Genomic DNA, 23,508 nt, shown 5'->3' on the forward strand with positions numbered 1-23,508 from the left:
CCCGTGTCCCCAAATCACCCAGGGAGGGGAGGGGGGGGACAGGTACCCCCCCGTGTCCCCAAATCACCCAGGGAGGGGAGGGGGGGGACAGGCACCCACCCCCTGTGTCCCCAAATCGCCCGGGGAGGGGAGGGGGGGGACAGGCACCCCCCCCGTGTCCCCAAATCACCCAGGGAGGGGAGGGGGGGGACAGGTACCCCCCCGTGTCCCCAAATCACCCGGGGGGGGACGACACACAGGCACCCCCCTGTGTTCCCAAATCACCCAGGGAGGGGGGGGGACAGGCACCCACCCCCCCCCGTGTCCCCAAATCACCCGGGGGGGGGGGGACGGGACAGGACAGTCACTCCCCGTATCCCCAAATCACCTGGGAAGGGGGACACAGGCACCCCCCCCCGTGTCCCCAAATCACCCGGGGGGGACGGACGGACGGACACAGGGACAGGGCGGTGGGGGACCCCGGCTGCGTCACCCCCAGCACCCACGGGTGCGCGCCCACCGTCTGCGGCATCGCCTGCGGGCGCTTGACCCCACGGCCACCAGCGCACCCCAAAATCAGCCACCGCCTCCCGCCCAGGGGACGGGGACGCTGGCGAGGGGTCCCGGGGGGGTCCCGGCCCTCAGCACCCCCCCAAGCCCAGCCCCCTCGCGCCCCAAATCCCGTCACCAAACGCCTGCTGGGACGGGGACGGAGCCAAGCCACCGGCCCCCGTCCCCAAATCCTCAGTGGGGACATTTCTACCCCCCCCCAGCCCCCTCACCACCCCCAAGGGGCCATTTTGGGGCCGATTTGTGCCCATGGCCTCACCAGTGCCCCCCCAAAACCCCACGGGAGCAGCACCTATGAACCCCAAAACACCCAGGGTGGGGACAACCCCCCCCCCGTCCCCCCCAAAACCCCCAAACCTTGGGGGGGACACACAGGACCCTTCCCTCACCCACAGCACCCAAACAACGCTGCCCCGGCGCAGTCGCCAAACCCAAAATGGTGGGGACCCCCCCCCCCCAAAAAATAATTCATTACATGGGGGCAGGTGCATCCCGCTCCCGGGGCGCGTCCTCATTAAAGGGCGCTGATTAACGACGCTCACGGGGGCCGCGGCGTTGGGCGCTGCAGGTAGGGAGGGGGCCATTAATTGGCGCTTAATTTGTTCTCAAGGGGGAATTAATATTTAGAATTAATATTTAGAATTAGTACTTACGACTGGTTTATTTTAAGGGGGTGCAAGGGGGAGCTGAGTTAACGCCGCTGCGGGGGACGAACCCCAAAGCTGGCGCCTGGCGGGGGGGGAATGGGACCCATCCGCCACAGCCCAGAGGGGCTCGTTAACGGGAAAAGCTAATGAGGATGCGGGGGGCAGGCGGGCAGCCGGCGCTACGGCAGAAGATTTATTTGTATTTTGCTGCTCCCACCCGCTTCCCCCGCTCCCGAGGGCCAACGTGTCCCGGCGGCATCGGCCCCGGCCCCACGGCAGCGGTGCCGGCGACGCGCGGTGCCGTGCTGCACCGTGAGCTCTGCCCTCCCCTACAACAAAGCAGCCGCTAAAAACCACCCCCAAAAGAGCATTTTTCCCCCCTGGTTTCACCACGCCGGTAATGCCAACCCCTGCGGGCCGAGGAGGTTGAAGGGTCTTTTTTGGTGGCGGGGGGGGAAAAATAAAAAACCAAAGCCCACGCCGGGACGGTGCCGCGGAGCATCCTCAACCAGGCGCCGCCGTGCAAAAGCAAGACCCAAAAATATTCGGCGTCAAGAGTCCGAAGAGGGATGAGCAAAGGAGGGGCCGGGCAGGGCGGGGAGAGGCTGCCCATGCCGCGATAAAAGATGGGGTTGGGTTGTGCCTTTTGGGTTTGGTTTTTTTTTTTGGTTTTTTTTTTTTTAAGGATATTTTTTTTCCTGTTAGGGAGGGGAAAAATATTTACCAGTACAGAAAAAAAACGATTACACGACATGAGATTTCATCAGCCTGGCCACGAACACACACGGCGTAGGGGACAGGATCCCCGTCCTCGAGAGGGAGCAGAGCTTTGGAGATGGGGAGGGGGAAAAAAAAAAAAAAAAACCCAAAAATCCCGAACTAAGCTCGGGCGGCAGCGGCACAGGTCCCTCTCCGGAGCCCGGCTCCCGTCCCGGGGCCGGAGGAGCGGCTCCTCAGGCGTATTCCAGCTGGGCAGGGCTGCAGGTAGCGTCGCTCTTGTGCTCCGCTGTCGCCACGCTGGCCTTGCCCTCGCCGCCGCCGCTCTCGAGGGGCTTGGCAGACATATAGTCCCGCACTTCAATCTCCATCTTTTTGGCTTTCAGGGCTGCCGTGTGCAGTTTCTCCAGGAAATCCGGCATACCTGGCGGGAAGGAAAAAAAAAAAAAAAAAAAAAAAAAAAGGTTGAGTAAAGCGGGAGAGGGATTTGGCTCCGGCGATGCTGGAGGGAAGCTCCTCCTGCGTCCAGCTCCCTCCCCAGCTCCTCCGATTTCTCTTTTCCACCCTCATTTTCCTTTTCTCTCCTAATAACGCTGCTTTATTTGAAGGGGATCCCGCAACCTCGCTGGCATTAAGGCGCTTCCGCCGCTTCCCGTCCCCTCGCTCGGTTATAATGTCACGCTTCCGGTGCTTTGTGCTGGGTTTTGTTTGGGGTTTTTTGTTTGTCGTCTTTTTTTTTTTTTAATTAAAAAAAAAAATCAACTCTTATCTGACTCGCTGAGATCTGGTCTGGAAGAGGAACCTCACCGCCTCTTGGCTACGTTCTAAGCGAGCTGGGAGCCGAGACATGAATTAATATTTCGCCTTCCAAATTACCACCTCTGCCCCAGGCAGGGCTGCACCAGCTCCGCGCAGGCCCACCTGGAGATGTTGTTCTCCCACCACTCATCATTTTTATTCTAAAATAAAATAAAATATGAGCATTAAGCGCAGGGAGGAGGCCCCTGCACCACGCAGTTACCGTGGCACAGGGGTGTGGGGGTGACACCAGCTCTCCCGGAGCTTTAGGCGCCTTTTTAGCTGCATTGAAGAGCAAACTCCGGAAGAAAAGAGGTTTCAGTGGTTGGCAAAGCAGGGAGGTGCAAGAAAAAAGAAAAAAAAACCCCAACCAAAACGGTTGGTCCGATGCTCGAGCGCGTTGAAGGAACGTCTTTCAACTCCTCCTCACGTCAGTCTCTACCGCAAGCCGTGGGATGGTAAGAGAAATGAAGAAAAAAAAAAATCACCACGGGCCAGATTTTTGGTTTTATTGCCCCCGGCGATGAGTAAGACGAGGATTGGAGGTGGCGGCAGCCCCTTTTTCTGCCGCTCCCACGAGCGAGCCGCGCTCTCCACCCTGCCCCTGCGTCTTGCAGGCGAGCGGTGAACAGCTCCGGCGGGTATCGCAACGCCGAGCGCGCCTCGGGCTCTTCCGCAGGAGCCGTCGGCTCGGCCACATCCTTTAAACGCCGCTTTTTTTTCTTTTTTTTCTTTTTTTTTTTTTCCCCCTCCACATAAAGCCAAGCTCCTTCGTGGGAGTCTCGGCGCAGGCACCGCACCTCTGACTAGAAATTTTCTCCCTTGTTTGGTGTAAGGGGGAAGAACTTGGTTGCAGAAATGCTTCAGAGCCAAGGCTGCTCTCAAGTAAGGAAAAACCAGCTCATTTTATTAAAAAAAAAAAAAAAAAAAAAAAAAGGGATCCTGCTAGTTTTTTTTTCCTTCTGGAACCTGAGAGAAAGAGCATCCTTGTGCACAAACCCCTTTCCTCCTCAAGGCCAGGAATCCAGGCAGGGCTTCCTTCCCCGCCATGAGAAAGGAAGAGCAGCCCCAGGCACCAAAACCACCCCCAAATCCTCCAGCTGGCGATTTTTACAGCTTCTCCGTCTGTTTTCCACCCCGCACAGTGCGGGAAGGGGAAAGGCAGGAGGGGAGCTGGAGGAATTTCTCACCGAGGGGTGAATTCTCACTCACCGCTGGAGACCATCCAGCTGACGCAGTAACGGGGGAACACGGTCTGCGGGTTGTCGCTGTAGGTCAGCAAGTAGTCGAAACCGTTCTGGGAAAGGAGAAGGCGAGTGAGCCTGAGCTGGCAGAGGAACTCTAAGGGGCTTAAATGCCCTTCAGGGTGGCTCGCAGGGTTAAGGAGGCGACGCAGCCCCATCAAGACCCGGTGAAAGCGCGCAGGGAGGTTTTTTTGGAGGAGGAGGTGCCATTCCCCTCGTCCTCCGCTGACCCAGCACGCTCTCTTCAGGCTCCGGATACCCCGCAAAGACCCAGCGACGCTTTTTGTGAGAATATTAAGCGCTAGGAAGGAGACTTGTGAGGTTTAAGGCTTTTCAAAAGGAGCCCAGTGCTCGGTTTGGTGCCCTGGGAGCACCAGACTCCTGCAGGGAGTCTCAAGCTACCGGGATAGAGCTTCAAATCCTTCCAGAGCTGCACGTGGATGGGTTTCCCTCGCCTTTGGGGAACAAACTCCTCCCTCTTTTCCGACTCCAGCCTCTCATCCCCAGCTCAGCGCTGCGGATCGCGGCCAGAGAAGGAACGGTTCCCCTCGGAGCAGCGGTCAGAGCAGGAAGAAGCAATCTCGCAACAAGATCTTGCCGCTCCGTTTCCCAGCCCAAGCCCCAAAAACGCACCTCATCAAAGGTTTTGTGAGGACGGATGACCATTTGGGATTCATAGGTTCTGACCCGAACATATTCGGGGTCTTCGGGGACGCTTGGATGCTCCACTGCCCTGGAGGGGACGAGAGAAGGGAGCAGCACAGGGTGAGCTCCGGGTGTGGGCTACACCGAGGATCTGCTGGCATTTTGGGGGTGGATGCTCAGAAAACAACGTTTTCACCCCAGCGAAGGCAGCCGTATTTTTGAGACAGATCCCCAAAGTTTTGACACAGTTTTTTTTATAAAAAAAAAAAAAAAAGCCCGTAAAATTTATACCCAGCTCTCAATTTTTACAGACAGGAGAAAGCCGTCGGGAGGTGGGCCCGGCAGTACCTACCGTGAGACCAGGACCATCAGGTTGTTCTCTTTGTCTACGCTGTACCGTCGGACGTACACGTAGTCTCGCGAGTACATCGGGTACTGGGGAGGAGAAAGAAGAGGCGTCAAACCCCGCCAGCCGTCTGCCGGGGGTAAGGAGGATCACCGGAGCGGGAAAGAAGGAACCACTCACTGGGAAATGAGTGACCCAGTGGATCACTTCTGAGCCAGTGGCCAGGTCTCTCTCGATTACGTCCAGTTTGATGACCAGCGAGTCCCATTTCTTCCTATATTCAGTGTCCAGCTGGCAAGAAAGAGAGGCTGAGTCACAACAAAACCCAGCGGCGTCGGTAAAGGAAGGTAACCGGCCCTTCTCCTCACCCCGTGGAAACAAGCTGCGTCACGGTCAGGCATTTTACCCACCAGGAAATTATTAAAAACTCTTTGAAAGTCACCAGAAGAGGAAGCGCAGGAGCTGGCAGAGCGCGAGCCAGGACCAGAAACCCGCCGCGCTCCTGCAGCCCATCGCGAGCCCACGCGTCCCGATCCTTCGCTTCCAGCGGCAAAACCCGATGGGGGCGTGGGATAATGCACCCTGCACGTGAGCTGTAGTGGGATCGGCTCCCGATCACGTAAATGGGGTAAGGAGAAAAGAACGTTCACTGTTTCTCTACCCACCGCTCTGGCAGTGGCCGTGCTTTGGCTCTACCGTGCCACGCAGCGCGGGTTTCGGAGGCGCTCACCTGTACGTTGAAGAACTGCCTGGGAGTCACATCCGTGTACGACCCAAACACTGCGGAAAAGAGAAAGTTTTTAGTCCCAGGCATTGGCAAGTTTTTAATCTTGATCGGGATTAAAAGGAAAAGGCGTTTTCCAAGGCAGGTGGCAGGGCTGGGACCCCTCTGAAGGGCTAAAGGGGGGCTGGGATCTGCGGAGAGGGACGCAAAGGACAACAACTCCCATTTTTTTCCCCATTTCCTATAAATACAGGCCTGGCGGGACGCAGGGGGCACACCCCGCCCCGAGGCCTCGGCGCAGGGAAAACCAGCTACAGGGCGGGTACGGGGAGCAGCGTTACCTCGGTACTGGTATAAATGGGTGCCCTCGATCGGCCGCCGCCAGAGCTTAAAGTGCTTCTTGTCCATGATCATCTCCCAGGGCTGCTCCCCGGGAGCGGCGACCGCTTCTTGTTCCGCTTTGGGATCTGGCCGTTGATACTCGCCCGCGCTGCTGCCCTGGAACAGGCTGGATACGTTCTCCATGTGCTTCATCTCCTGCGCGGACCTTGAAGGGAAAAAGACAAAAACCAAACCAGTCAGGAACCAAAGCTTCGTCGGAGCCTTTCTGCTACAGATGGAGCCCGGCAAAACCTTCCCAGCATGGTCCAGGCTTCATCTAGAGGGTTTTTGGTGCGGGAAGAGCAGCCTGGGCTCTCCCCTGCTGCTTGGGTCGCTCACGGGCACAGAAACCCCATCCCTGCAGCCTTTTTCTTTCGTCCTAAGGGTCTTGCGCTTATGTATACGATACAGCATTGAAACAACCGCGCCGGGGTGCGTTCGGGGAGGGGGCTTCCCCCGTCCTCTTGCAGGGTGGAAACCCAGGCCGGGGTTAAACGCAGCTGCCGGGGTTCCCGAAGCCAGGGGGGCTTGGCAGCAGCACAAAATGTCACCCACGCTGCAGGACTTGCTCTTCACGCAGAGGAAGGGGAAAAAAAAAAAACCAAACCCCGTGGGATGGTGGCTGTTTTTTAGGGGAAGCGTGCAGGGGCTTGTTCCTTGTGCGGCTGGGAAGCGTTTCTACCCCGCTCCGGTGAGTTGCGGCGGACAAACCACCCTCGTCCTCGGGGAATATCAGCTTTTCCACAAAGGAAAAAGAGGAAAAAAAAGCCGCAGCAGTCACCGTCGGATGCTCGCAAACCAGGTTTTTTTTTTTCCTGGCTGAATCGAACGGAAGTTGCGCAGGATGAAACAAAGTAAGGTGGATTTAGGGAAAAGAAGGATTTTCGGATCGATGGCGCCGAGGTACGAAGGCATTCGGAAGATTGAGACTCGGGGCGCAAAAGGAAGCGGGGAGGGAAGGAGAGCGGGGTCAGGAAGGTTTCGGGGGGCGGGTTGGCTCCTGAGAGCCCCTCTCAGCCTGCAACGCGACAAGAAGGGAATCACCGACGGCGGCTGAGGGGGACGGCGGCCTCTCCCGCGAGAGGGAAGGAGACAGAGGACGCGGGGGCTTCCCACAAACGCGGCTCCACGGAGCATCGATGCCAGTTTCAGCATCCTTCACCTACGGAAACTGGAATTGGATTTAGATCTCAGGTCTCAAAAATACGTGGGGAAGAGAAAAGGCAGGAAAAGCTCCCAGCGCTGGGATAAATCCCCGCGAGCTGCGGCCTCAGCCCCCCCCCAAAATAAAACACGAGAGGGGAACACCCGGTTTATCTACACCTGGAGCCCTCAACCTCAAGGTAGGAGGATCCCTCGCTGCCTGCGGCGCTTTCAACCCTCCCGGCAGTGCCTGAAGATGCTAATTATATGAAAGTAATTAGCATCAGCCGGAAATAAAGCACAAATTTGTAACCTGCAAGGCAGGTCTCGCTGGTCTGGCTGAATTAATATTCACGGTCCCTGGAAATCACCAAGCTGCCAGCCTCCCCTGGTCTGAAAGTTTCGCAGGACAAATTTGATCCACAAACCCCGCTTTCCTCCTGGTTCAGTGGGCGCAGCTCCGGCATGAACACTCCTCCGCACCCCACCGTCCCCTTCACTGAGCGGGGAGAGCCCCGCTCCCTCCGTCCCCTCCTTCCCACCTCCGGTTTATCCATTACAGCCTTCGCCCCGTCCCTCCGTCAGCCAACTCCTCTCACCGACGCCGCAAAAAAACCTGAACCGGCCGGGTTAGCAAACCGAGATGGGGTTGGAGAGGCGCGGAGCCCGCGGCAGCGAGCCGGGGAATCAGGACCAGGCGACATTTCTCAGCCGGATCATCTCCGTGACGGCAGCCGAGCCGCTCCACGGAGGGCAGCGGGATGGGATGGGATCAAACAGCAGCAGGGAGCAAAGCCTCCACGCTCCTGCTTCACCATCTTCGTCGGAGACGAGCTAGGAAAACAACAGCCACAGGGTTTATCCGCACCAAGGCGTGAGGCTGCTGCCGGCCTCGCCCCTGTCCCTCTGCAAACAGCGCCCGTCTCACGGCATAAAAAACAAAATCCAGGATCCCCCTCTTCCTGAGGAAGGGGCACGGTGCCGCAACACCCGAAAACCAAACCCTCATTGTGTAAGAAACAAAATCCAGGATTCCCCTCTCCGTGAGGAAGGGGCACGGTGCCGCAACACCCGAAAACCAAACCCTCACGGTGTAAGAAACAAAATCCAGGATTCCCCTCTCCGTGAGGAAGGGGCACGGTGCCGCAACACCTGAAAACCAAACAGCCGTCACCAGCGCCTTAACGGCAAGGGCTTTAATTTCTAAACGAAGCTAATTGCCGGGGAAGGCGGCGGCGGCGGCTCCCAGCCCAGCAGCAAAGCTCTCACCTCAGCGAGGGGCTCCGTCGCTCAGTGCCTTTGTCGAGGCACCTTCATCAGCCAGCAGCCAAATTACGGGCAGACGCCGAGAGCCGCTTCCCCGGCCTCCCTTAACTGGCGTTTCTGCGCCAGCAGCGGGCCCGACGCCACGGCACGGAGAGCGGGGCAGGCCGGGGGCGACGCCGACCGCGGGCAGAGCTCTCCCTTGCCATTTTTAACCCCCCCGCAACGGCTACGAACCAGTGTGCCGGGAGGTGGGGACGGCAGGGATTTTGGATTTATCAAGAAAGAAAAAAAGACTTCCCCAAAGTTAAAGGAGAGGGGAATAGAGAAGAAGGGGAGGCGGGAGGGGAAGAGAAAGACGATACCGAAGCAGAGAGCTATTTTAAACCCCGGGAGGAGACACAGCTCCCTGGCTGACACAAAGGCACGGCCGAGCTGACCGGGAAGAATTTGCCCCACGCAGTTTTAGCCTATTTATTTATTTCTGCCGTCATTTCGAGCTCGCGTGCGGGGTACTCTCACTTCTCTTGTAAAAAAAAATAATAAAAAATACAGTGGCCGTCGAAGAGAGGAGAGCAAAGCTCTCCTGCCAACCCCCACCCCGTGACTCCAACTCATTGTAGCAACGAGCAAAGACTTTGCTGCGGGCTTCATCACTCCCGCAACTCGACTGAAGCCTAACGCGTCATAATGGAGAGTAAACGATTAAAGGAATAAGGAGAAAGTAGGTAATAAAGAGGAATAATAAAAGTGAACTCTCCCTTGCCTGGTAAAGCGCACTGGAAGAGGATTGGGCTCGAGCAGTCCTTAATGAAGGTGAGGAGGCTCAAGTCTGCAAGGAATAACCTTGAACGAGACAAGACCGACTCCGCTTTTAATCCCAGGCCTAAGCCGAGCGCTGCCGAGCCCGACGGAACGCATCGGGCAGGGTTCCTCCTCGGCACCGGGACCCCAAAGGCCGCGCAACGCAGAGCGGCGGCTCCTCGTTAGGGAATAAAACCCAGATTTGGTCCTTTTTCCAGCGTCAGCGGCGCATTAAGGGCCAGGGATCTTGCTAAAACGCTTGAAGGTGTCACAAATCGGGGCACGAGGGTCATTTCTCGTTAGCTTTAAGATTTAATTATGCCTTGGGTAAGCTGCTTAAACAAATACTGGGTATTTAATGCCCACAGGACAGTCTGGACGAGGCACCCAGACGCAGAATTTAAGAGAGGGGAAACCCGGCGATGCTCCATCGCACTCCAAGCTTTCATTAAGGTTTTTTTTTTTCTTCATTAAGTTTTAATTACCCGCTCCTGACTCACCCCCACTTTGTCACAAGCTAGGCTGGACAACTACACCTAAATGAAGCCGCGCGCTTCAGCGGCCGTCTAAAAAAAGCAACTGGCAAGGTGGGAGGACGGTCCCTCCATCGCCATCCCGTCGGATCGGGGGCACCACGTCCCCCCCGCCCCGTGCCAGCGCCGCCCCCCCCCCCCCCCCCCCCCCCCCCCCGTAAAGGCTCCGCGCAGCAGCACGACGGGGGGCACCCGGTATTGGGGCGAGGGGGGGCACCCCTTTCTGCAGCACCCCCCGGGGGGACACCCCAAAAACACTGTGGGGAGGGTTTGGGGGAGGCACCCTCTTGGGGCAGGATTTGGGGGGTGGGGGGGAGATGGAGGGGGGGACAACAGGCAGGGAACTGGGGGGGGTAGGGGAGCACCCCAAGGCCCCAGTGAGTTTGCAGGGGGCACATCATGTAGGGACAGAATTTAGGTAACAAAGAGTGCACACCCCACCCCCCCAAAAAAGGGCTGGGAGGATTTGGGGGAGCACCCCGATAGATTTAGGGGGGCACCCAGTGGGGTGAGAACTTGAGGGGAGCACCCCCAGGCCCACCTATGGGGCAGAGCTGCAGAGGGTGGGCAACGCCAGGCCCGGGAAGGCTGGTGAGGGCAGCAGCACCCAAGAAAACTTGGGGGAGTGTGAGGGGATCCCCACGGATTTGGGAGGGCACCCCTCGAGCTTTCGGAAATGGGGGTGCAGCCCTCACGATGGGGGACCTGGGCGGGAGCATCTCTAAAGAGCTGGCGGGGGCACGGCAAGGGCGGGGGGGGGAACCCCTGAGGATGTGGGGGGCACCCCGGGCCCTACGGAACAGGGGGATCGGGGGTTTTGGGGTCCCCGAGCGCTGGGGACCCCGGGCCACCGAGGGCTTGGAGGGTTCCCGGCCACCGAGGATGGGGAGGGGGGGTTGTCCTGGTCCCGGGGGCCCCGCGGCGGACACCCACCGCTGCAGCTCCTCCTCCTCGATGCGCTGCCCGTCCCAGACGAAGACGCCGGCCAGGGTCGCCATGAGGCGGCCGGTGGCGGCGAAGGCGGGGCGGCCTCGGCACAGCCCCCGCCACCACCACCACCACCACCACCACCCGCCGCCGCCGCGCCTCGCCCGCTCCGCCGCCCCGTCCCCGCCGCTACCACCACCGCCGCGGTACCGGGCCCGCCGCGCCCGCTGCCCCGTCACGCAGCTGCACTGCCGCGCCAGCAGGCCCAGCAGGCCCCGCCGCCCCGCGCCGCCCCCCGCCTGGCCACCGGCAGCGGGGGGGGCCTCGGCGGGCCCGGGCGGGCGGGGGCCCAGGCGGGCGGCGCGGGCGCAGCGGGCGAGGAGGCCGACGAGCGGCCGCCGCGGCTGCAACATGCCGCCGCTGCCTTCCCCGGGCCGCCCCGCGTCGCGCCGGGCGCGTCATCAGGCCGCGCCGCCCCGCCATTGGCCGCCGCCTCGCCGCCCCCGCGCGACCATTGGGCCGGCGGCGGGGAGCGCCCGCCCCTGCGCGCTCGCGGACGCGCGGGAGGGAGGGCAAGGGCGCGCGGGGCGCGGGGGGATCGGGGGCGGGGCGGGGCTTGCGGCGGGAGGGGCGGGGCTTGGCCCGGAAGGGGCGGGGCTTGGCGCGGGGACACGCCCCCGCCAGCAGAGGCAGGGCCGGTTATTGGGGTGCAGGGCCGGTTACTGGGGTGCAGGGCAGTGGGGTGCGGGCAGGGCCGGTTATTGGGGTGCAGGGCAATGGGGTGCAGGGCCGGTAATTGGGGTGCAGGGCCGGTTATTGGGGTGCAGGGCAATGGGGTGCAGGGCAGTGGGGTGCAGGGCCGGTTATTGGGGTGCAGGGCAATGGGGTGCAGGGCAGTGGGGTGCAGGGCCGGTTATTGGGGTGCAGGGCAATGGGGTGCAGGGCAGTGGGGTGCAGGGCCGGTTATTGGGGTGCAGGGCAATGGGGTGCAGGGCCGGTTATTGGGGTGCAGGGCAGTGGGGTGCGGGCAGGGCCGGTTATTGGGGTGCAGGGCAATGGGGTGCAGGGCCGGTAATTGGGGTGCAGGGCCGGTTATTGGGGTGCAGGGCAATGGGGTGCGGGCAGGGCCGGTTATTGGGGTGCAGGGCAACGGGGTGCAGGGCAATGGGGTGCAGGGCCGGTTATTGGGGTGCAGGGCAATGGGATGTGGGCAGGGCTGGATACTGGGGTGCAGAGCAGTGGGGTGCGGGCAGGGCCAGTTATTGGGGTGCAGGGCAATGGGGTGCAGGGCAGTGGGGTGCAGGGCCGGTTATTGGGGTGCAGGGCAATGGGGTGCAGGCAGGGCTGGTTATTGGGGTGCAGGGCAGTGGGGTGCAGGGCCGGTTATTGGGGTGCAGGGCAGTGGGGTGCGGGCAGGGCCGGTTATTGGGGTGCAGGGCAATGGGGTGCAGGGCCGGTAATTGGGGTGCAGGGCCGGTTATTGGGGTGCAGGGCAGTGGGGTGCAGGGCCGGTAATTGGGGTGCAGGGCAGTGGGGTGCGGGCAGGGCCGGTTATTGGGGTGCAGGGCAATGGGGTGCAGGGCCGGTAATTGGGGTGCAGGGCCGGTTATTGGGGTGCAGGGCAATGGGGTGCGGGCAGGGCCGGTTATTGGGGTGCAGGGCAGTGGGGTGCGGGCAGGGCCGGTTATTGGGGTGCAGGGCAATGGGGTGCAGGGCCGGTAATTGGGGTGCAGGGCCGGTTATTGGGGTGCAGGGCAATGGGGTGCGGGCAGGGCCGGTTATTGGGGTGCAGGGCAACGGGGTGCAGGGCAATGGGGTGCAGGGCCGGTTATTGGGGTGCAGGGCAATGGGATGTGGGCAGGGCTGGATACTGGGGTGCAGAGCAGTGGGGTGCGGGCAGGGCCAGTTATTGGGGTGCAGGGCAATGGGGTGCAGGGCAGTGGGGTGCAGGGCCGGTTATTGGGGTGCAGGGCAATGGGGTGCAGGCAGGGCTGGTTATTGGGGTGCAGGGCAGTGGGGTGCAGGGCCGGTTATTGGGGTGCAGGGCAGTGGGGTGCGGGCAGGGCCGGTTATTGGGGTGCAGGGCAATGGGGTGCAGGGCCGGTAATTGGGGTGCAGGGCCGGTTATTGGGGTGCAGGGCAGTGGGGTGCAGGGCCGGTAATTGGGGTGCAGGGCAGTGGGGTGCGGGCAGGGCCGGTTATTGGGGTGCAGGGCAATGGGGTGCAGGGCCGGTAATTGGGGTGCAGGGCCGGTTATTGGGGTGCAGGGCAATGGGGTGCGGGCAGGGCCGGTTATTGGGGTGCAGGGCAATGGGGTGCAGGGCAATGGGGTGCCGGGCCGGTAATTGGGGTGCAGGGCAGTGGGGTGCAGGGCCGGTTATTGGGATGCAGGGCAGTGGGGTGCGGGCAGGGCCGGTTATTGGGGTGCAGGGCAATGTGGTGCAGGGCCAGTTATTGGGGTGCAGGGCAGTGGGGTGCAGGGCAATGGGGTGCAGGGCCGGTTACTGGGGTGCAGGGCAGTGGGGTGCAGGGCCGGTTATTGGGGTGCAGGGCAATGGGATGCGGGCAGGGCTGGATACTGGGGTGCAGAGCAGTGGGGTGCGGGCAGGGCCGGTTATTGGGGTGCAGGGCAGTGGGGTGCGGGCAGGGCTGGATACTGGGGTGCAGAGCAGTGGGGTGCGGGCAGGGCCGGTTATTGGGGTGCAGGGCAATGGGGTGCAGGGCCGGTTATTGGGGTGCAGGGCAATGGGGTGCGGACAGGGCTGGTTATTGGGGTGCAGGGCAATGTGGTGCAGGGCTGGTTATTGGGGTGCAGGGCAGTGGGGTGCAGGGCAATGGGGTGCAGGGCCAGTTATTGGGGTGCAGGGCAGTGGGGTGCAGGGCCAGTTATTGGGGTGCAGGGCAATGGGGTGCGGGCAGGGCCGGTTATTGGGGTGTAGGCAGGGCTGGTTATTGGGGTGCAACAGGGTGCAGGGCAATGGGGTGCAGGCAGGGGTGTTTATTGGGGTGTAGGGCAGTGGGGTGCAGGCAGGGCCCAGTTATTGGGATGTAACAGGGCGCAGGGCAATGGGGTGCAGAGCAGTGGGGTGCAGGCAGGGCCAGTTATTGGGGTGTAGGCAGGTCTGGTTATTGGGGTGCAAGGCAGTGGGGTGGGGGCAGAGCTGGTTATTGGGGGCCAGTGGGTGCAGGCAGGGCCGGATATTGGGGGCCAGCGGGTGCAGGCAGGGATGGTTATTGGGGGGCAGCCAGTGCAGGCAGGGCCGGTTATTGGGGTGCAACAGGGTGCAGGGCAATGGGGTGCAGGCAGGGGTGTTTATTGGGGTGTAGGCAGGGCCGATTATTGGGGTACAGGGCAGTGGGGTGCAGGCAGAACCAGTTATTGGGGGCCAGTGGGTGCAGGCAGGGCTGGTTACTGGGGTGCAGGGCAGTGGGGTGCAGGCAGGGGTGTTTATTGGGGTGTAGGCAGGGCCAATTATTGGGGTACAGGGCAGTGGAGTGCAGGCAGGGCCCAGTTATTGGGATGTAAGAGGGTGCAGGGCAATGGGGTGCAGGCAGGGCTGCATATTGGGGTGCAGAGCAGTGGGTGCAGGCAGGGCCAGTTATTGGGGGGCAGTGGGGTGCAGCACTGTAGGTGTGGGGCAGGGGTGTTTACTGGGGTGTAGGCAGGGCCTGTTATTGGGGGGCAGCAGGTGCAGGCAGGGCTGGATATTGGGGTGCAGCGCTGCAGGTGTGGGGCAGGGGTGTTTATTTGGGGGGCAGGCAGGGGTGTGTATCGGGGCGCAGGGCAGTGGGCGACACGGCCGGGGGGGGTTTCTTGGGGTGCAGGGCAGAGCGCGAGGAGGGGGCCCCCCCTTTTCCAGAACAAAGCGCAAGCTCCCACACACGGCTCTTTGCACCCCATTTATTTCCACGGGAGCAGGGCGGGGGGGGAGCCCCAAACCCCGCGGCACCCGCGCCCGGCTGGACTCCAGCGAGCTCCGCAGATTGGGGAAGGGAAACGGCGGCATTTGCCTCTTCTTGGGGTTTGGTTTTTGTTTTTTTTTACAGAAATCCAGTGTTTATGCACAGAGTATTTACACTCAAGCCCCTCTCTTGCATATAAATCACCGGTGCGGGGGAACCCCAACTGTTTTCCAGCCGGATCGCCGCACCAGCCCGATGCCGGGGAAGAGCTGGCGGGACATTTTCTTTGGCCGAGGACCCGGAGGCGGGATGGAGGGGGAAGAGGAGCCGCCCCGGGGCCGCTAAACCCCCCTCCAAAACGCGGTGTTCACCCTGAACCCACGGGCATCTCCCTGCCCTTCGTCGAAACCCCCGAGGGTTTTACGGGGCCGATTTTCCTCCTTCCAGCCTTGCAGGGCGCAGGCGGTGCCCAGCCCAGGCTGAGTTTTCGAATTTCATGCCACAGCCTGAGCCCCGGGGAGCGGCCGAAGCTCTTGCATAGCCAGTGCTGCTGCGGGTGCAGGGCGGGGAAAAAAGGGACGAGCTGGGCAAGACAACCGGCAGCAAGAAAATAGGTAATAAAAGCATTAAAGGGATCACTGGGAGCCTAGAACCTAAAACTCCTTCCCTAAACCACCGTACCCCTCCGTGGAGCCAGCCTCGAGTTTTTTGGGGCTGTGGCGCTTGCGTCGATGCAGCCCTGCGTGGTTTTTTCCTGTTTGCTTTGAACAGCTCCAAAAAACATTGCCCTGTTCCCTGCTGGCTACCTCGGCCAGGTTTGGCTGCAGGTCTGGACGTGCCGGAGCGGCTTTTCCTCGGCTCTCCAGCACCGGCCGGGGAAGCGTTCGTTCCTCGAGGTCTGGCGCGTCTCGGGGCTCGCAGAAGGGATGGGGTAATAAAACTAAGAGCAGGACAGAAAAACACCGAGATTAAAAGCGAGGGCAAAAAGCAGGAGAGTCAGATCGGTGCGGAGGTCGGGGATTTGCATAAAAGCTACAGGCAGAGACGCCAGTTTTCCAGCGCAGGCTCAACCCGCTTCCCGGGAGCTGTCGTTGTACCGAAGTCTGGCTGCATCTTGGCTAAAAAACCCCCGAGATTTGCTTGGTGAGACGCCAACGGGAGCTGGACGCCGCGGTGAGGGCGGGATGGAGCTCTCCCAAAATCACCGCCGCCATCAGACGAGCCGCTCTGAAATCAGCCCGCGCCACGCACTCGCAAAACTCGCTCGGGGTTTTTCCAGCGGTGACAGTTCCCGGCAGCCATCCCTGAAACTGTCACCGTCTTCCCCCCGAGCCTGAAATAAAGTGCAAAATGCTCACGTGGTCAGCGCCAGTCAGAAAAGAGGATCAGACAGAGCGTTGAGGGCTTTGCTCTACCTTCCTCCTGCCGTACGGCCGCTCTAAGGAGCCGTTCCTCTCCCACCGGCGCGCCGCGGCGAGCGCTTCCCCTATATATATATATAAATATATACACGTACGCGTGAGTCACACCTTTCTCTGGGTGTACGGCACGCCGCGGCGGAGGAGGGAGCGAGTTCCTGGCGTGCCGAGCTGGGAATCCAGCGCAATTTCCCTCTCCTTCCCGGCGCGGGGCGGGGACGAGATCTCCGACGGATCCCAGCGCCCCTCCAGCCGGGGAGAAGCCGTGCGGGGTGGAGGGAGGGCGACGCCGTCGTCGTTTCGGCCGGCCGAGCCGGCGCAGTGTTAAAAATCACGCCACGGAGTGAATAAAATAAGGGATAGGATGAAAACGCCGGTCATCTGACCCGAAAAGTTCTTTCCTCTGCACGGGAGGGATCAGAAGAGCGAAGGAGGTGCCGAGGAAGTGAAGTTTGGAGGGATGGGAGAAAGCCACGACCGCATCCCGGTGCCGGCGCCGTCACGGGGTGTATGCCGGCGGCGGCTGGAATTGGTTGATGACTTCGTACTCGGCCGGGTAAGGTTCGTTCTCCTCCATCTCGGACAGGAGCTCCAGGGCTTGCTCCTCTTCCTCGGTGGGGTAGTGACGCAGCAGGTTGGCGGCGGTGGCGAGGATGGAGGCTCCCCCGGCGCCCGCCACCAGGTAGAAGCTGACGGCGAAGGTGACGTAGACTTGGGAACCGTGGTATTTTTTGTGCTGCTGCTGTTGGGCGAGGATCAGCTCTGAGGCCCAGTAGCAGAATCCGATGACAGTGGCACACTGCAGGACTGAGAGAGAGACCGGGGGAGACGCTGAGCAGCCAGCAAAAAAAATCAATCGGCAAACTCATTTCACGGCCGATCCAGTGAAGGGACGCCAAGCCATGCTTGCCGGCGGTTTAAGCATGCAGAGCGGGAGAGCCTACAGTAAAAGGTGGTGGCGAATGCCCAAAATCTGTCCCGAAAAAAGGGGAAAACGTGGTGGAGGATCACAGGCCGGGAACGAAGCCCGCCGAGCAGGGCAGCCAGCAACACAGACCAAAACCGAACGCTTCAGGAAGGGGTTTTATTTGCGAGCTAAAAGGAGCGGCAGGGACAAACTGGCGCTCGGTGTTTGGGGCAGGCTGACAGCTCGGGTTGGCCTGAGCCGCTCAGGTCTGACACGGGTAATTCGGCCGGGGATAAGGGATATTAAAGCTCCTTTGACCTCATGAGTCAGAAGAGATGACCTTCTTCCTCAGAAAGGCGCTACGGGATCTCTTTGAGAAATACGACGTGTTAGTAGACGCTTCAAGTTCCTCTTTGACCTCTTCCCCAAAAAATTTAACTCCAATTTTAGCTGCCTGAGGCTGCTGTCGCCCTTCAGACCTGAAATGCCGCAAAGGGGAAGCTCTGCGGGTAGGATGGGCGCCGCAGCTCCGAACTGACGGCTGGCAAAAGCCTTCGAGGGCTTTTTTTCCCCATCGCCTTGAGGGTAGGGGACGGAAAAAAGAAAGCCAGGGCTTTCCTGCAGCGTGGTGGAAACCACATCCCCACCGGCAGGGACTTACCTGTGAGGATGTGAGCGAAAGCGTAGCGGCGAGTGATCTTTAACGCCGGGTGCTTGGGGCCGAAGACGTCCAAGAGGAAAGCCGAGAGGCTGCAGATGATTCCCAGGAAGCAGAAGGCGGCGATGACCCGGAGCAGCAGGACCGTCTGCGGGTTCATGCAGTAATCTGCAAGGTGAAGAAGAGAGGCAGCTGCTGAGCACCAGAAAACTCCTTTTTTTTTTTCCACCCAAATCACGCCCCAGGCAGAGCAACCGGCTCCCATCCCGCCCGGTGTTTTCCTTTGAGGTTTAAAAACGCGGCTCTCAACAGAAAGCGGAGCAGGGTGCTTTGAGTTAGGCTCTAGAAAATGAACCTCCTTTACGCGGCAGCGGTTAGCCCAGTCGTGTGTTTTGCTTCACAAACTATTAATGCAATAGAAATTAAAACTGATTAAACGCCTCCGACGCGCCAAAGCAGCCGAGATAAGAAAGCAGGTCGCGCGGGTTCCTTATTTAAAGCGAAGCTGGGGGTGTTACTCGAAAGTCTTTTTAATTAATGCCACGTCCCGAGGAGGACGTCACCCTGTGGCGAGGGAGATTCCACGCTGCTCCACCCAAATTCAAGCGTACACGGACTCTGCCCGTCCGTAACCGGCCCTGGGAGTATCTGGAAGTTCAAAGTCACGCTGCCAGCTTCCCTCCAGCGAGGCGGCGGGGAAAGGAAGGAGGGGAAGGGGCCCCGGTCACCTCCCCGCTGTGAGAACCACGGGAGATTTTAATCAATCAAGCCAGGCGTTGGTTTTAATGTCACAATAAAAAGCACCGATAAACACGCCGGCGCGACGCAGCTGGAAACGAGTGGCGGGCGCGTGGCTCTGACGGCGCCCGTGCCGGGGTAGGGGGGTCCACTCGTGTCCACGGCCGTCGGGATGAAGGCAACAGAAAGCAGGGAAAAAAAGGGTGTTAAGGGCGTTAATGCCGCCACCCACCCCGTTTTGCCACCAAAACTGGAAGAGTTTGAAAGCGTGACCCACGTCAGCTTCTTGTTTTAACTTGTTTAAAAAAAAAAAAAAAATCCAAACAAAAAAACCCACAAACCCCGAGGACGCACAAATCCCGCTGTAGGGATTCAGCTGCCTGTTAGATCAAAAAAATCAGCCAGGGACGATGTTTTGGTGCTTCTTTCTTGGCTGATTTAATCGCACCGTGGCTGCTCAGCCCATGGGGCGAGGCCCCTTTCGCCGCTGATAAGGGCACCCACAGGTCTGTTGCTGATATTCGGAGCTGAATTTGTATGGCCGGGCGGCAGGGCTGAGCCCTGAACGGTTTGGGTGCTGAAACGGGGGCAAACCACCTCATTTTGGTGACGCTGGAAAGCAAGAACCTTAATAATGAGCTTTATGAAGGGGGGCAGGCGGGGGGCTGGGGCCCGGAGGTGCTCGGGGCAGTGGTGGGGGCCCAGGCGAGGCCCAAAGTCATCAGGGAGCAGGCTGCACCCCCCCTGCTGCGCACACTGGACCCGGGGGGGACACACGGAATCATGGAATTGTTGAGGTTGGAAAAGCCCTTTAAGATCACCCAGCCCAACCATTGACCTGACACCACCAAGTCCACCACTAAACCAGTTAAGGGGAGAGCAGCAATTCCATGTTTCCTGGTTTGGGGGCTGGATTATTTACAATGAAAGTAAAAACTGGGAATTACTAAGGTTGGAAAGGAGCTCTAAGATCATCAGCCCAACCCCACCATGCCCACTAAACCATGTCCCCAAGTGCCACCTCTGCCCGTTTTTTGAACTCCTCCAGGGATGGGGACTCCCCCACCTCTCTGGGCAGCCTGGTCCAGTACTTGACAGCCCTTTCTGTGAGAAAATTTCTCCCAATACCCAATGTAAACCTCTCCCGGTGCAGCTTGAGCCCATTTCCTCTCGACATCACCCAACCCCACAGCCCAGCACCCCATGGGCACCACCCCCCACCCAGCACCCTACACCATAGAATCAGAATAGAATCGTAGAATCACTGAGGTTGGGAAGGAGCTCTAAGATCATCAGTCCAGCTGTCAACCCAACACCCCCATGCCCACTGAACCATGGCCCCAAGTGCCACCTCTGCCCGTTTTTTGAACCCCTCCAGGGCTGGGGACTCCCCCACGTCTCTGGGCAGCCTGTTCCAACGCTTGACAGCCCTTTCCGTACAGAAATGTCTCCCGACATCCACTCTAAACCTCCCCTGATGCGGCCTGAGCCCATCTCCTCTCGTCCCATCTCCCCCACGGAGCGGGGCCGCGGTCCCGGCCTCACCTCGGAGCAGCTCGGGGTCGACGTAGCCCAGGACATCGGCGACGCCCAGCTCCTGCCGGGCGCAGGTGCCGCCGTGGATGCGGAGCCAGGCGGGCTCGGCCAGCGCCGTGCAGAGCGCCGTGATGGAGAGAGCGCCGGGCAGCGCCGAGGCCAGGCTGCGCTCCGGTTGTTTGGGCAGGCCGCTGCCCGCCGCTCCCCCGCCCCGCCGCCGCCGCCCGCCGGGCAGCCCCGGCCCGCCCGGGGCGTACATGGCGCTGCGGGCCCTCCGACAGCCGGGGCCCTCCCACAGCCGGGCCCACCGACAGCCGGGGCCCTCCGCCACCGCCCCGCTTCCGCTCGGCGCCGCTTCCGCTTCCGGCGCGCTGACGTCACCCGGGCGTCGCCGGGAAACGTCGCCATGAAGGAGGCGTTGGAGCTGCTGTGCCGCGTACCGGCGCACCCCGACTCCCGCTGCTGGTTCCTGGCCTGGAGCCCCGGCGGCGGCCTCCTGGCCTCCTGCGGCGGGGACCGCCTGGTCCGCCTCTGGGGGCGGGAAGGTGCGCGGGGGGCGGGGCCACAGGGGAAGGGGCGGGGCTCTGGTGAGGGGGCGGGGCCATAGGGACAAGGGGCGGGGCCGTGGTGAGGGGCGGGGCTAGTGGGGCAGCGTGGGAGGGGCCGTGGTGAGGGGGCAGGGCTAGAGGGGCAGCGGGGGGCTCTGGTGAGGGGGCGGGGCTAGAGGGGCAGCAGGGGCGGGGCCAGAGGGGCAGCGTCGGAGGGGCTCTGGTGAGGGGACGGGGCCATAGGGGCAAGGGGCGGGGCCGTGGTGAGGGGCGGGGCCAGAGGGGCAGCGTGGGAGGGGCCGTGGTGAGGGGGCAGGGCTAGAGGGACAGCGTGGGAGGGGCTCTGGTGAGGGGACGGGGCCATAGGGGCAAGGGGCGGGGCCGTGGCAAGGGGGCGGAGCTAGGGGCAGCATGGGAGGGGCTCTGGTGAGGGGGCAGGGCCATAGGGGCGGGGTCGTGGTGAGGGGGCGGGGCTAGAGGAGCAGCGTGGGGAAGGGCTGTGGTGAGGGGGCGGGGCTGGGGCAATGAGGGCGGGGCTAGAGGGGAAGGGGCGGGGCCAGAGGGCAATGAGGGCGGGGCTGGGGTGAGGGGGCAGGGCTAGAGGGGAGATGAGGGCTGGGCTGTGGTGAGGGGCGGGGCCGTGGTGAGGGGGCGGGGCTAGAGGAGATGAGGGCGGAGTTGGGTGAGGGGCAGGGCTAGAGGGGAGATGAGGGCGGGGCTGTGGTGAGGGGGCGGGGCTACAGGAGCAATGAGAGAGGCCTGGGGTGAGGGGGCGGGGCTAGAGGGGTGATGAGGGCAGGGCTGCGGTGAAGGGGCGGGGCTCTGGTGAGGGGGTGGGGCTAGAAGGCCTGTGAGGGAGGGGCTGCAGTGAGGGGGGGGCTGGAGGGGAATGAGGGAGGGGCTGGGGTGAGGGGGCGGGGCTGTGGTGAGGGTTGGTGGGGGGGCAGGGCTAGAGGGAATGGGGGCGGGGCTGGGGTGAGGGGCGGGGCTAGAGGGGCAGCATGGGAGGGGCTATGGTGAGGGGGCAGGGCTAGAGGGTGAGGGGGCAGGGCTAGAGGTGCTATGAGGATGGGGCAGTGGGAGGGGCCTCTTACAGGAGGGGCGGGGCGAGGGGCGGGGCGAGGGGCGGGGCGAGGGGCGGGGCGAGGGGCGGGGGCTCCCCCCAGCTGCCCCCCCATTGCCCCCAGGCACGGGCTGGTCCTGCCGGGCGGTGCTGGGCGAGGGGCACCAGCGCACGGTGCGCAGGGTGGCCTGGTCGCCCTGCGGCTCCTACCTGGCCTCCGCCAGCTTCGACGCCACCACCTGCATCTGGAAGAGGCGAGAGGACAGTTTTGAGGTGAGAGCCCACCCCCCGCCCCGTGCCCCCCGCCCCGTGCCCCCCGCTCCTCCCCACTCCTCTCCCTCCCCAGTGCGTCACCACGCTGGAGGGGCACGAAAACGAGGTGAAATCGGTGGCCTGGGCTCCCTCCGGCACCCTGCTCGCTACCTGCAGCCGCGACAAGAGCGTCTGGGTTTGGGAAGGTGAGGGGGGAGCGGGGGGAGCAGCCCCCACCCCGGGCTAGAAGCGGGGACGGTGGGTGGCCTGGAGCGGGGACGTGGCTGAAGCCCCCCCCCACCCCGCTGCCGGCACCCCCTCTTCTCACCGTACCAGCTTTCTCCCTGCAGTGGATGAGGAGGAGGAGTACGAGTGCGTCAGCGTCCTCAACTCCCACACGCAGGACGTCAAGCACGTGGTTTGGCACCCCAACCAGGAGGTGAGAACCGGGCCGGGCAGCGGAGGGGGACGCAGTGGGTTTTTTTTTTCCATGCCAGATCCTACCCCAGCGCTGGGAACGCGTCTGGAGAGCGGCAACCTGGTCCCGTTCTGGCTCCAAACTCGAACCGCGGGCGAGGGGCAGCTTCCCAGGTGCAGGCAGCTGCCTGGCGCCCGGTTGATTCCTCTGCCTTCCCTCAGCTCCTGGCCTCGGCCAGCTACGACGACACGGTGAAGCTGTACCACGAAGAGGAGGACGACTGGGTGTGCTGCGCCACGCTGGAGGGCCACGAGTCGACCGTGTGGAGCGTGGCCTTCGACGGCAGCGGCGAGCGCTTGGCTTCCTGCAGCGACGACAAGACGGTGCGCATCTGGCGCCGGTACAAGCCGGGCAACGAGGAAGGTGAGGCTCTCGGCGCGTGTCGCGGGGCTCGGAATTGCTTGTGACCTGCTGAGGAAAAGAGCGGGCAGGGGAAAAAAGCAGGCAGGGAGAGGAGGTTATCCTCTTGCCTTGCAGGGGTGGCCTGCAGCGGCACCGACCCGACCTGGAAATGCGTCTGCAACCTCTCTGGCTACCACACCAGGACCATCTACGACGTGGCGTGGTGAGTGGCGTGGCGGCGGCAGAGCCACCCGGCTCCCGTTTTCTCCCAGCGACGGCGTGGTTGACGCGCCCGCCGCCCTCCCCGCTCTAGGTGCCACCTCACCGGGGCGCTGGCGACAGCCTGCGGCGATGACGCCATCCGGGTCTTTGAGGAGAGCGCGGCGTCCTCCGACCCGCAGCAGCCCGCCTTCAGCCTGGCCGCTCACGTTCCCCGGGCACACTCGCAGGACGTCAACTGCGTGGCCTGGAACCCGAAGGAGCCGGGTTTGCTGGCCTCCTGCAGCGACGACGGCGAGATCGCTTTCTGGAAATACCATCGCCCCGAAGTTTGCTGAGAGGTTCGATCCTTTTGCGTGTCCCCCTGACCCAGCAGCGGGACCCTTCGGCGCCGCCGCCGGCACGCAGCCCCGTGCCGGTGCGGGGATGATGGTGACCGACCGCCTCTGCCGCACAAATTGGGACTTTTGGCATGCCCAGGACCCCGGGGGTCCCACCGACCTCCCCCGGGGATGCACAGCGGAGTGTGGCACCTCTGCCACAATCCTGCTGGCTTTGGGAGACAGGGCAGGATTTGCTCCCCACTCCTTCTGCCCCACGCTCAATAAATCGGTGCTCTCCCGGCCAAAGCCTCCGGCTCTTCCTTTCGGTGCGGTCACCGACACGCCCGGCACCCTCAGGGGGAGTGGAACAGGGTGTAGGCGCTCCCCGGGGAGCTGGAGGAG

At 62.0% G+C, this 23,508-nt stretch overlaps 3 protein-coding genes across 3 annotated transcripts; 1 reads left to right on the forward strand and 2 right to left on the reverse strand.

Moving 5' to 3' along the window:
- Positions 1-1,877: 1,877 nt before the first annotated feature.
- Positions 1,878-11,134, reverse strand: STARD7 (StAR related lipid transfer domain containing 7). The gene is made up of 8 exons (XM_075723961.1): positions 10,728-11,134; positions 6,012-6,217; positions 5,677-5,726; positions 5,127-5,237; positions 4,953-5,035; positions 4,589-4,688; positions 3,924-4,008; positions 1,878-2,337 (listed from the first exon to the last, which is right to left on the reverse strand). Exons 1-8 carry the CDS (start codon positions 11,132-11,134, stop codon positions 2,150-2,152), a joined length of 1,230 nt encoding a protein of 409 aa, XP_075580076.1. The 3' UTR covers positions 1,878-2,149.
- A 3,526-nt stretch (positions 11,135-14,660) lies between these two features.
- TMEM127 (transmembrane protein 127) lies at positions 14,661-20,155 on the reverse strand. The gene is made up of 3 exons (XM_075723993.1): positions 19,891-20,155; positions 17,611-17,775; positions 14,661-16,849 (listed from the first exon to the last, which is right to left on the reverse strand). The coding sequence occupies exons 1-3, from the start codon at positions 20,138-20,140 to the stop codon at positions 16,542-16,544; spliced, it is 723 nt and encodes a 240-aa protein (XP_075580108.1). The 5' UTR covers positions 20,141-20,155; the 3' UTR covers positions 14,661-16,541.
- Positions 20,156-20,287: 132 nt separating this feature from the next.
- On the forward strand, positions 20,288-23,134 carry CIAO1 (cytosolic iron-sulfur assembly component 1). The gene is made up of 7 exons (XM_075723992.1): positions 20,288-20,426; positions 21,617-21,765; positions 21,839-21,950; positions 22,095-22,183; positions 22,384-22,585; positions 22,700-22,787; positions 22,878-23,134. Exons 1-7 carry the CDS (start codon positions 20,288-20,290, stop codon positions 23,119-23,121), a joined length of 1,023 nt encoding a protein of 340 aa, XP_075580107.1. The 3' UTR covers positions 23,122-23,134.
- The last annotated feature ends 374 nt before the right edge of the window (positions 23,135-23,508 follow it).

The sequence above is a fragment of the Pelecanus crispus genome, chromosome 21, assembly GCF_030463565.1.
Source record: "Pelecanus crispus isolate bPelCri1 chromosome 21, bPelCri1.pri, whole genome shotgun sequence".
NCBI classification, from domain to species: Eukaryota; Metazoa; Chordata; class Aves; order Pelecaniformes; family Pelecanidae; genus Pelecanus; species Pelecanus crispus.

Excerpts from the sequence above, each read along its gene's own strand:
- TMEM127 (XM_075723993.1), bottom strand. The coding sequence starts at position 20,140 with ATGTACGCCCCGGGCGGGCCGGGGCTGCCCGGCGGGCGGCGGCGGCGG. Across the intron at positions 17,776-19,890 it reads CGACCCCGAGCTGCTCCGAG|ATTACTGCATGAACCCGCAG; the intron begins GTGAGGCCGGGA and ends TTCACCTTGCAG. Across the intron at positions 16,850-17,610 it reads TTTCGCTCACATCCTCACAG|TCCTGCAGTGTGCCACTGTC; the intron begins GTAAGTCCCTGC and ends TCTCTCTCTCAG.
- STARD7 (XM_075723961.1), bottom strand. The coding sequence starts at position 11,134 with ATGTTGCAGCCGCGGCGGCCGCTCGTCGGCCTCCTCGCCCGCTGCGCC. Across the intron at positions 5,238-5,676 it reads GGCAGTTCTTCAACGTACAG|CTGGACACTGAATATAGGAA; the intron begins GTGAGCGCCTCC and ends CTTTCTTGCCAG. Across the intron at positions 4,009-4,588 it reads CTCACAAAACCTTTGATGAG|AACGGTTTCGACTACTTGCT; the intron begins GTGCGTTTTTGG and ends CTCCTTTCCCAG.
- CIAO1 (XM_075723992.1), top strand. The coding sequence starts at position 20,288 with ATGAAGGAGGCGTTGGAGCTGCTGTGCCGCGTACCGGCGCACCCCGAC. Across the intron at positions 21,951-22,094 it reads GAGCGTCTGGGTTTGGGAAG|TGGATGAGGAGGAGGAGTAC; the intron begins GTGAGGGGGGAG and ends TTCTCCCTGCAG. Across the intron at positions 22,788-22,877 it reads ACCATCTACGACGTGGCGTG|GTGCCACCTCACCGGGGCGC; the intron begins GTGAGTGGCGTG and ends TCCCCGCTCTAG.